Source organism: Nicotiana sylvestris, chromosome 7 (genome assembly GCF_000393655.2).
Source record: "Nicotiana sylvestris chromosome 7, ASM39365v2, whole genome shotgun sequence".
Taxonomy (NCBI): Eukaryota; Viridiplantae; Streptophyta; class Magnoliopsida; order Solanales; family Solanaceae; genus Nicotiana; species Nicotiana sylvestris.
This window is the reverse complement of record NC_091063.1, coordinates 22,411,560-22,423,055: the sequence shown is the minus strand read 5'-3', so window position 1 is coordinate 22,423,055 and position 11,496 is coordinate 22,411,560. Positions and strand designations below refer to the sequence as shown.

Sequence of the window (11,496 nt, the reverse complement as noted above, 5' to 3'; positions counted from 1 at the left end):
CTTCTTATGTCGGTGATGGTATGGTATTCCCAGCGAAAGGTAAGGATGATTTTCTTATGTTTAGGCATAAGGAGCCGAAAGTGATTTCAATGATTTAAGCAAATAAAATGAATTTGTATGATTTTATCCAAAATCTTGGATTGGTGTAAGCATTTTAAAAGTTTATATTGTGGGTTATATTTCACTTGGCTTTGGTTCAAAACGACAAGGGTCATGAATTGATAGAAATTCTTATCGTTTTATTTCAAATATTGGTGCATTATTTTTATAAAGTTTGTCCCAAGAACTTAAGTTAGAGAGAGTCTATGACACTTATTGAGTACCGTTGTGGTATACTCAACCCTTAGGGGGGCCCTGTAGGGCCCTGCTGACTTTACATATTTCAGGATGATGTATGATACATAGCATACGGTCAGGCCAGAATGACTCTCTTTCCAAGGTATTATGAAGCACCACTTTTATTTTGTGGTAGCTATCATGTTCTTCCTTATTTTATTTTGTTGGAATTTCTCCAACCGTTGGTTCTATTCTTTGTTATAGAGGCTCCATAGATGGTTGTGAAAGGTTGTATAACGGGGTTGTACATGACATTCATGGAAGTATATTTATTTTACTTACTCTCATTGTTATTATAATGAAAGGGTGTCATGTGTGATTTTGAATTGGAAAATATTTTATCATTTAACTTGAAAATGTATATGGTTTTCGAGGAGCTTCCGCAGTTAAATTGGTTTTCATGCACATGATTTGGGTGCATCATATGGATTGGTTCACTCGGGTCGGATAGTGTGTCGGGCGCCGGTCACGTAGATGTGGGTCGTGACAACAGTAAAATAAAATATGACAGAATGACAGTCTATAGTCAAGTGAAGGAAAAGACAAGAGGAGATATGCCTCGAGACAATAAAAATATAAGCCCTAAATTCATATTCTCATTTCGAGAAATGAGTTGGTGAATCCAACGTGATTACCAGAAGAAAAAGTTAGACCCCGGAGTAGTAGAAATTAGTATGGGATAGTAAACAAGATTAAAAAAATCAAACATGAATTAGGGATCGAAAGAATTGGTAATAGTCGGCATCATGAGAATTACAGAGATAGTATTTCAACAATAATAGAATGGACAACAGACGAATAACCTTTAAAGGTCATTTAAGAAGACGCTTATCTAAAGCAAGAACTGTGAGCAGAGTTAAGCTTAAGGGACTAAGTGTGCTAGTTACACTAGGTGTCATCGTAGTGCGTAAGATATTCAATTATCCTTGCCACATAAGGGTTACCACAAGGCGAGTAAGATGTCATTGAAGATGTAAAAAGACGCCAAAGATAATGAGGTAACTATGGAACAGAAAAGGAAGAATTCAGTAAAAAGGTGAAAGGAATGAGATTGCATTTATTTAGACCCTATAGATATGTTACAACTTTAGAACATTATACAAGCACGATGACGGGGAGAGGCAGTAAGGGTTCCCGCACCAGATGATATTGATAAATGTTGCGAATCAACACTTGATACATAAGGAGCCACTACGAGAGGTAACTTAAGACAAAGGAAATAACCTAAGAAAGATTACACATAATATAGATATGAGAATGGACCAACGAGTAGTTAGTGGTTGATCGGGAGGAGTCTAGTTATGGCTAGACAAGAAGATACATATAAATCAACAGATCGTGCAAGATAAACGTAGTGAAACCCAACATAGAGAATTCAGTCTCGCATATATAATGACATCGTCATCCTTGAGAAATATTCAGATAGGAGTTGGGATTGTTAAAGGTACCATATAAGTGTTATGAAAATAAAAGACGGTGCCACTGGGAAGACAGTCAAAAATTTCAGTTCAGAAGCAACCTTACGAGCACAAGGGCGCAGAGGTAAGTAAATAGGGATAATTATAGACGAGCAAGAACATCAAAAATTCCGTCAGGTATAGGATGTAATAAGCTCGCACCTTTACAAGAGTCAGAGGATCTCCCCTACGTACTACCACGAAAGACTAGCTGAGGAAATAAGGGAGAAAACTTCAACTTAAGCATAATAACTTGAAGAAGAAATGATCTTGTAACAACAATCTCACTAAAATATTGTAAACACTCCATAAAAAAGTGGCACCTATCGAGTCAAATGAACGGAAAGTAAAAATCAAAAGTGATATTTAAGATCATATGGGTTACAAGAAATTCCAGTATTCGTGGGTACTAAGATCATATGGAACATTGATCGACAATTTGTTTACTCCTCTTATTTTTCAATATCGAGTAAATGTTGTGATTGTGTTATTTTTATATAATTTGATTGCTTATGAATATATCTCTAAACTTATATTGATATCCATTTCCATTCATCTTGAAGTAACGTAGAATTCATTAAAATATGATCCAGTTAGTAAGCTTTAATATGAAATAAATTACTAAAACTTCAATAGTTTGGGGGTAAACTTCTCTTTTTCACTTAATTTGTTTTCAAATCACCATAATCCCTTGATTACTATTGTTACAATTGAATCTTTACACCCTTTTTATTATATATATAAAATATCCAAGTGTTGTGTTAAAAAAAAAAAGAATCTTTACACCCTTCTTGTTAGTTCTGATGAAAAGAAATATGGGTAGTATTATTAGAGCAACTTCAAAAATAGATGTAAAAAGAAATTATGAAATAAATCATTTAAACATTTAAGTACAATAATTGTTAGTTTCTTACGATTTCCAATTTACCCGCAACACGTGGTATGAAATGTGCATGGTTGCAATGTTTGGTAAGATCAGCGACCATTGAAAAATGAACATTGCTATAGAGGACATGAATAGAAAGAATTAAGGGAAAATGACGTTGTATAACCTCTTTTAAAATAATAGCTGAAAAAATATATAGTTTTTGTGTGTGTATATATACACACACATACATTCTATATGTTATATATAAAAATTATACAAATTTTATATACTTTTTTGGCTACCGAACGTAAATAATTTTTGACGCGGGCTAAAAGTTTAAAAAAAACCAGAACTAACACTAAAGTTCTGGAATTTACTAGTCAATTAAAGAACTTGGTTATAAGAAAAGGCTGCGCAATAAATTTCAAATTTCTCCAAGTTTGAGTTGAGTATGGACTATAAGATGGCTACATTAGCAAGAAGGGTTAAATTTTGAATAATTACCGACTAAGATGATTTCCTTTTTTTTTCATCAACTAAGATGATTTCATAACTCTTTAATTTATAAACTACCAAGTACCTATATATTCAAACAAATTACATGCTAACTACGAACCAAAAAGATAGGATATAAAGATGACATCTACTTCATCTGAAATATTGTTTAGATAAACTTGACAGAAAATTACACCCAATGACCTTAAAGTTGATGGTTTTGATTTTTGACCCGCTTGCCCCACAGGCAAATTTTTAATGTCAAAAGTCAAAAGTTTTGCCTATGGAGCAAGCGAGGAGCAACACTTGTTAAACATAAAGTTCTGCCCATGAGACAAGAGGGGTTAAAAAATTAATAGTGACATCGTAGCGTCCTATTTGTGCAAATTACCCAAAACATGAGGTGTTCACTACCTTGTGGGCCTAGCTGTTTGGGCCTTAATAATTTGCCCAATGACGCAAAGACACTGCTCACTCAATATTGGACTTTTTTTCATGAATATGGACCATTCTCAAACTTGTTGGCTTGGCCCATTTTATATTACGAGATTAAATAAATAATTTTGCTTGTTGTTAGGAAGACACCGGCCATTCTTGTCCTAATGGTTGAGAGAGTCCTCTCAATTCCACTAGGTCAAGAGTTCAAGGCTGGTAGGGGAAGGAGAATGAGCAGAAGAAAAAGAGGTATTCTACAATACCTCCTTTTGATTGTAAAAATTTGAAACTTGATTAAAATTTAATATTTATAAGATAATTAAAAATCAAACTAAACCAAAAAGATACAAAAAGCCTGCCAAAGGTCCTGATATCAGCCTTGCTGATCACCTATAAGATTACCTTGTTGGTTTACACGACACAAGATTAGAGAGAAAAATATGAAGACGAAGAGAAGCAACTTGACTTTACCTGTACTTTTTATATCGATAAACATTGAGTCTGATGCAAAAGATAATGTTAAAGAAAAGATCCAAGACAAAGAAGGTACTTCTCAAGACCCCCAGAAATAGACTTGAGGCATACAGCAGACTTTCAAAGTACAGCTTGCCAATATTGAAAGCAAATAGTTTAAATCGAAGCCTGGGCTACTGCCGAGCCAAACTGTATTTGCTGGTTGAACATACATACAGATGAAGACTTGAATAAACAAACTCCTTAACCTACATAGAACTAGGAACTGTACGAGGCACCATTGTTTAGAACCAAAAATCACTGTCGAATGGCTTATAAGTTCCTCAAGTGCTTGGCCAATTCGCCCTACAGTCAAGAGAACAAACTAAACATCATAATATGAACGAACAGAGAAATGTTTCAAGTAAAAATCATTCACTTGTCACCATGCGAAAATGAAGATGCAAAATCTGATAAAGCCAATAGAGCGACTTCAAAACTTATGAGCTGGACACTCCTACCTGTTAGGAAGTTTTTTAGCCCATTTATAAAGCTTCTTCTTCCCTAAGAATTCGACTCTCCAAATATTAAGTAGGTCAAATATATGAAGCAATACTTTCCCATGCAATGACCAGATGGACCAGGCTATTACAAAAGCAAAAGGGTGATATGGAAAAAACACAAAGAAAAAAGAAAAGGAAAAGGAAGATACATCCCCTGACGATGGTGTCTGATTCTGCAAAAGAATCAGCTAGAGAAGTGAATAAGAAATCCCTCTCCATAACTGAGCTGAGGAGACTAGACCATATCTAAAGATAATTTTTGGCTTGTTTTGAAGCTTCCCTAGGATTGTTTGTGGATGAGATTCCTATTCTAATTAGCGATAACAGGGTTAGGGTTCACTCATGTTCATTATCTAGCTTTCACCCTGCTCATGTTTTTTTAATCAACAAACAGTTTGTGATTAGAGAATCAAAGATAAAAGGTAAAGAATTAATTTAACTTTTGTTTTCTTTCTTCTAATATCCAAACTTCACAAAGCAAATTCTTCACTAGTCCTCTCAAATCACATGTCAAGAACCTCTCACATGGTTGAATCATAGCTTAATAGCCAAGGACGCGTCTTAAGTCACCTCTCTCTACTTTCTCTCTCTAGAAACTCCCCCGAGTTAGAAGGCTTAGGTTAGCATCAGACTAGCCAGCGGATCTTCCCCTGGCAACAGCTCTCATTCACCCTCTATTTCAGCTCTCTCCTGCAACTAGATTCAATAAGCTCTCTTCTGTCTAACTGTTGTCATATTAGATCTAGAGATAAAATGATCTTTTTGTTCAATCTTCCTGTTTATATGGTGATAAAATGATCGTTTTGTTCAATCTTCCTGTTTATACGGCTAGATTTTGAAGATTCTCATAGTTAAATGTTTTAGAAAAAGAAAAAGGTGGCCAACAAAGAGGATTTTTTCACCTCTCCTCTTTCATCATTTTGACCTTTTCGTATGTTCTGCAATGGAGTCTATAAATATTGTTTGTCTTTCCTATGACATCAATGACCAACAAGTAAAGCAAGTGGTTGGAGAACGACAATCCAGTCCATGGTCACCGCTTTTCAGTTCTCAAAGTTTCAAGACCTATGGGGCTTTTCCCAGGGGTAATTGAGCAGCTTATGGACAGGCTCACTGTTAGCAAATAAGTGGAGTCCCCCTTTAATAGCAATGAGGAAAGGAGAAAAAGGTAACTGGTATCTTTTTTTTTTTTGCTCAAGGGTTTATAACTTTTTGGATCATTAGGTGGCAAAAGGGAAGACAATCATGGCGAGACTAAACTGAGCATCACGGTGCTTGAGAAGGAAAGGAAAAAGTAGGGAAATTCTTTGAGCGCAAGCTGTCCCCTCAAGAATTTTCAACCAGGAGAATTGTCATAGGATCTAACTGTCCATTTTGAGAAGTATTAAGGAACTCTAGAAGAATAGCCATCACTATAACATCTCTCATTTCAGTTTTTAAATTGAGTTTTAAATCAGTGTCAAGTTCGAGACAAGAAACTGTAAGAGCTTATCTAACAGGTTATCTTCCGTACCATTTTTTGTATCCCAAGAAGAAGGTAAAGAAGCTTAAACTCTAGATGCTTTCAACACTTTGTGTCCATCCCGTGTAGAACCATAGTATTTCATATAAAAAATAAAGAAAACACCACATAAAAGATTTTTAATTAATGCTTCATCTTAAGTACTGAAGAGCGAGAACCATAACTAATCCAACCAAAAAAAAGAAAAGGAAATAAGTACTAAAGAACCATACACTTTTTCAAGTAAAAGGTAACCTTGCAAAAGTAAAGCTGGATTATCTATTTAGATTTTCGAAATATTTAAAACTTCCTAAGTACATATTTTAACTCTTTTGATTTTTTTTCTTCTTATGACAATTAAACATTATTGAACATCTTGAAATCCGAAGCCAAAAATGATGCCTGCATTGATGCTGGTAACATATTATAGTACATAGACAACATCTACTTGAAACAAGCTAGAGAAATTAAAAGATAACTGTACCTCAAACTGATTCTTTAGATGATCAAGTTCCTTATCAAGATCGTTTATAGCCTGGTTATATGCCTGCATAGGTGAGGACTGGCTTGTTGTTTGAATCTACAAATCAAACAAAGCAATAGGTCAAATCCACAAGATCTAAGTGCATAAAAACAAAGAAGATTGCAGTAAAACATCATAGTATCCAACAGACAAATTAGAACCTAAAGAGATTCTATACAAATCCACAAGAAATACAGCGGAAACAATAATGCAGAAGACATGACTGCTTTGGCAGCAACCATTTCAGGACGTACACCCCTGAACAGGGAAAATATTCACAATTTTTTTCATTCTCAAAAAAAGAAAGATTCTATTCTTCCTACACTACGGAAGAAAATACAACCTTGGAATCTTATAACGCAGAAACTCTGAAAAATGAGTATATAGTGAAGACCTAACAAATCAAATAAGCTACTAACAAAAACTACAATAAAACTAACATATAAAAAACTCAACCACCAGGACTGCAAGACTAACAACCTATTATCTAATCACCAGACAACTAATTCCTACCATTCCATTAATATGCTTAAAATTAAACAAATAGTGGACAGCACACTGTAATAAATGGAGGTGGTTAATTCAGTAAGGTAACTGCTCTAGTCGCCCTCTAGCAAAAGAAGCAGTGGCATGTTATATAGTATGATTTGGCGTGGGAGGAAGTGATTTGCCCCGATTTTGTATGGTCTATCAGGAGCGGCTTTGCTGGTTGGCTCTAGTAGACTTCGTATGCAATAGGAGACAGTATATTGTTTTTTTTATAAATATAAGGATATTCTAGTGATTTTCTTTTTCTGTTTCCTTTGTATATTTCACCAGATTGTAGCTTTACAACTGTTTTACTCATCAGTGTTTATGTGAGTAATTCAAAAACCAACAAATCATTATTTTCGTTTGAGTTATGACCGACCTACAACGTTAAATCTTGTCTTGTCACATGTAATACATGATTTTTGTAGTTTATTCCACTGTCACCTACGACCCGCTCAAAATATTCCATTTAAATTTAACACCTCTTTTATTAATTGTTAAAGTCATATTCAAGGTGCAAGATAGCATAAGGAAAGTCTTGAAGCGTGAAAGCTTCTACAGGAATGAAGAAAAGGAGTCAAAGAATCTTTTTAACTGTCAATAATTGATTTTTTTTTGCTACTCACTTCTCAGTTTGAAATCTAAATTGGTCATTTCTGCAGAGGAATATCCACCGAAGCGATCAACTAGCTGGAAAACCATACACTAGCTATCTGCACTTAGCAAGCACTGAAAATGTAACCGTATTACTTTGCTTTCGGGGCACTGAAATTACCCTTCTAATTTACTATACTAAATGCATGACACATCTTTCCAGCTTCCATAGCTTTATTTTCCCATCCCAATCAATTCAGATTCTTCAACTACTCTTATAAGTAATAGGAACAGGTTTTATCTAGTGAATACAATCCTATCTTTCCCGTATTCATCCTTGTTTGTGAATACTCACTGCCCTTCTTTCTGTTACGTGCACCTTTAGAACATAACTAGCTTGACTCGTGCATCTTGCTATCCTTTGTGAGCAATACAACAAGCTACGACATTTCCTAGTTGCTCCAAGCCATCTTTTTTTTTTTTTTCGCACTCACAATTATCACATAAAAAAATATACACATTTGTCTTACTTTAAGGGGTTGTTTGGTTCAAAGAGAAGTTATGCAGGAATTAGGAATTAGTTTTTTTTTTTAATTGGTAACTATTGTATATATTAAAAACATCAGTACATAGGTTGCACTGAAAACCAGATTTACATGGAGAGGATTAGTAGATGTTCTAATTCGAGACCTAGCAAGATCTTAGTATGTCTATGATTGTCAATGTATCTTCTATGTAAATCTGTTTGCACCAAAAACAAAAAAGAAGAATACAATTGAGTTTGATCTTCTGCACTGGATTGCTTCTATCTTCAAAACATCTATTGTTCCTTTCCCTCCAAACTGTCCACCAGATACAAGCCGGGACAGTCCTCCATCTATCTCTACTAGTTGCTTCAGCTCCAGCTTCTTCCCAGCTATAAAGGACATCTTTAAGCCTGTATGGCATTGACCATGAAATACCCCTAAGACTAATAAAGATTTTCCATAGTTGGTCTGTAATCTTGCAATGTAGAAACAAATGTGTGACAGTTTCAGCATTTTCCCCGCACAGAAAACATCTTGAGCACAGAGAAATTCCCCTTTTTATGAGATTATCCTGGGTTAATACCAAATATACCCCTATACTTTAGAAAATGGCTTAAGAATACCCCTCGTTGTACTATTCGGCTATTTATGCCCCTGCCGTCATACTTTGGAACAAAAATACCCTTATTTTGGATGGAGTGCCACGTGGCAGCACCAGATTAAAATGACTCATTTCTTTTATTTTTTTACCCTATCCATTTAAAAGAAACCCACCACCTGACCCAAATTTCAAGAGTTGTGGACTGTTTTCAAGAGTGTGGACTTTTTGCTGCAGTTGTTTTCTTAGTTTTGGACTTGTTTTTTGCCGTTTTTAGTGTACCTTTATGGGGTTCAATGCGCTGAAATATGCAGCCTTGTTTGAATTGTGTTCTCCAGTATTTTAGTTATAGTTCTTAACTATTTTGTGTTGGTTTTAGTGAGATGAAAAAAGAGTTAATAGGTATTACAAAGAAGATACAAAATTACGTCCTTTTGTGTGATGTAGTTTTGGTACATTATGTAAGTGCGTTAGTCTTTGATTTCCAGTTTTACTTTTGGCTAATTATCCAGATTTGCATATATATGTTAGTTGCAGTTTTCCAATTTTATTTTTCTCGTACCTAGTCTATTTCTATTTAGAAAGCATGTTAGAGAAATTGACGTGCAAATTATTAGTTGGCCAATATTTATTTCCTTAGCATGGATTTGTTTTGGCTTTTCTTTTGGTTTTATTCTGTAAATACGTATCAGTTGAAATGGTTGTGAAATGCTAGAATAGAGATATGGAAACGTGCACAACAACCAGTCCACAACTCTTGAAATTTGGGTCCGGTAGTGGGTTTCTTTTAAAGGAATCGGGTAAAAAAAGAAATGAGTCATATTAATCCGGTGCTGCCACATGACATTCCATCCAAAATAAGGGTATTTTTTTCCAAAGTATGACGGCAGGGGCATAGATAGCCCAATAATATAACGAAGGATATTCTTAAACCATTTTCGAAAGTACATGGATATATTTGGCCCTTTGCCGTTTAATCTATGTATTGCTAATACCCGTATTGTTATTTCACATCCTATCCCACATAAAAAAATACATACCTTCCCGCATAATTTATACAAGTATTATTTATTTATGAGGGAAAACAAACTAGTAACCAAACAATGCGGAGTTTTATAGCGTGATTAATTCCCCATACCAACCAATCAAACGAGCACTTAAATGCATTGCAATTATACGAGCAAAAAAACACAAAAAAAAAAAACTGAAGAAAGAGGCACAAACAAGAAAATATACAGGATTAATACTAACCCTGAGCAAGATTTTGTACTGAAGAGGATGAGGCAACTTGTAACCAGCAAATAATACATTCTCATCCCTATGCAGTTGCCTGTTATGTTCAAAATAATCATGTGAATATTACCAAAAAATCAGGGTCTTTACAATGGTGCAGGAATGTTCGAAGAAAAAAGAATGAAACTTTAACAGAAAAAGAGAAAAATGAGCAATTCAAGTTGTTTTTACTTACATGCGAAGAATGTTTCCGATAGTGTGTTCCTCTCTTTCAATGGTGAATGTTGCTGCATTTATGATCTTTGTGTCTCTCTCGTACGAAACCCTAATTAAATTTAAGAAAATCGTTAACCCATTGTTCAACTAACACACACTATAAAGTGAGAAAATAGAGTAGTTACTTCTTAACGCCCTCAGGAACGACAAATCGTTCGTAACGATCTGGAGCATTCATCTTTCTCTCCTATTCTTCTTCGTCTTCAACAAATACAATTCAATTTCAGCGGCATCTGAAAATGTGGGGAAACAACATGTTGGAGAAGCTAAAAAGTAAAATGACAAAAATGATCACTTATGTTTTGGAGTAAGTTAAAAATAGTCCCCTAAATATACGCTTGAATAATTTTGGTTCTTTAATTTTACCAAAAGTGAATAGTTTTGATACTCATTAAATATTTAACAAACTCTTACTGTTTTAGATTAAAAAAGTTTTAGCAATCGCGACTATTTTTATTTCTTTAAGTTAATAAAATAAAACATGTCACACTGGATATGTTAATTTATTGTTCGGAAAATTAATCAAGCACTAATGAAATACAAAAAAACTAATTGGGAAATTTTTGTGTGTCATATTATTACATGGAGGAGGATGTATCAAAGAGACTTGGGTACAATTTTTATTTTATTTTTATCGATAAGGAAGCTTATATTAATAATAGAGTAAAAGACTTACATAGTTACTATATAGTTTCTAAGGACATTACTATTGTTCAAAACTACTAGGATGTTACAAACATTCGTACTTAAAAGTTTTGATCCAAAACAAAGACCTTGTCCTTTTCCAAAACAGCTTCAACAAAAAGAGGTGGACGAGCAAGGTAAAAACATCTATTAGGATTGAAGTTCTTGATAGCTTCCTTTGCTAGTCGATCTGCTACTGTATTGCCTTCCCTGAAGTTATGTCTGATCATTGGTATTTTTAACTGGTGCATCAATAACCTGCAATTAAGTAAAGTATTGTTAGTAAGGGCATTGTCTTCGTTAATCATTTTAATCATTTCTGAGGAATCCGATTCAATTTCTAATGTAGGGAATGACATATCCAAAGATATTTTAAGGCCTTGCTCCAATGCTAGTAACTCTGCCTGCAAAGGACATGTTGC

General features: G+C 34.5%; 1 protein-coding gene across 1 annotated transcript; it reads right to left on the bottom strand.

Moving 5' to 3' along the window:
- Nucleotides 1–4,052: 4,052 nt before the first annotated feature.
- On the bottom strand, nt 4,053–10,679 carry LOC104213168 (DNA-directed RNA polymerases II, IV and V subunit 11-like). The gene is made up of 5 exons (XM_009762608.2): nt 10,516–10,679; nt 10,350–10,439; nt 10,133–10,211; nt 6,593–6,688; nt 4,053–4,410 (listed from the first exon to the last, which is right to left on the bottom strand). The coding sequence occupies exons 1-5, from the start codon at nt 10,566–10,568 to the stop codon at nt 4,378–4,380; spliced, it is 351 nt and encodes a 116-aa protein (XP_009760910.1). The 5' UTR covers nt 10,569–10,679; the 3' UTR covers nt 4,053–4,377.
- Between the last annotated feature and the right edge of the window lie 817 nt (nt 10,680–11,496).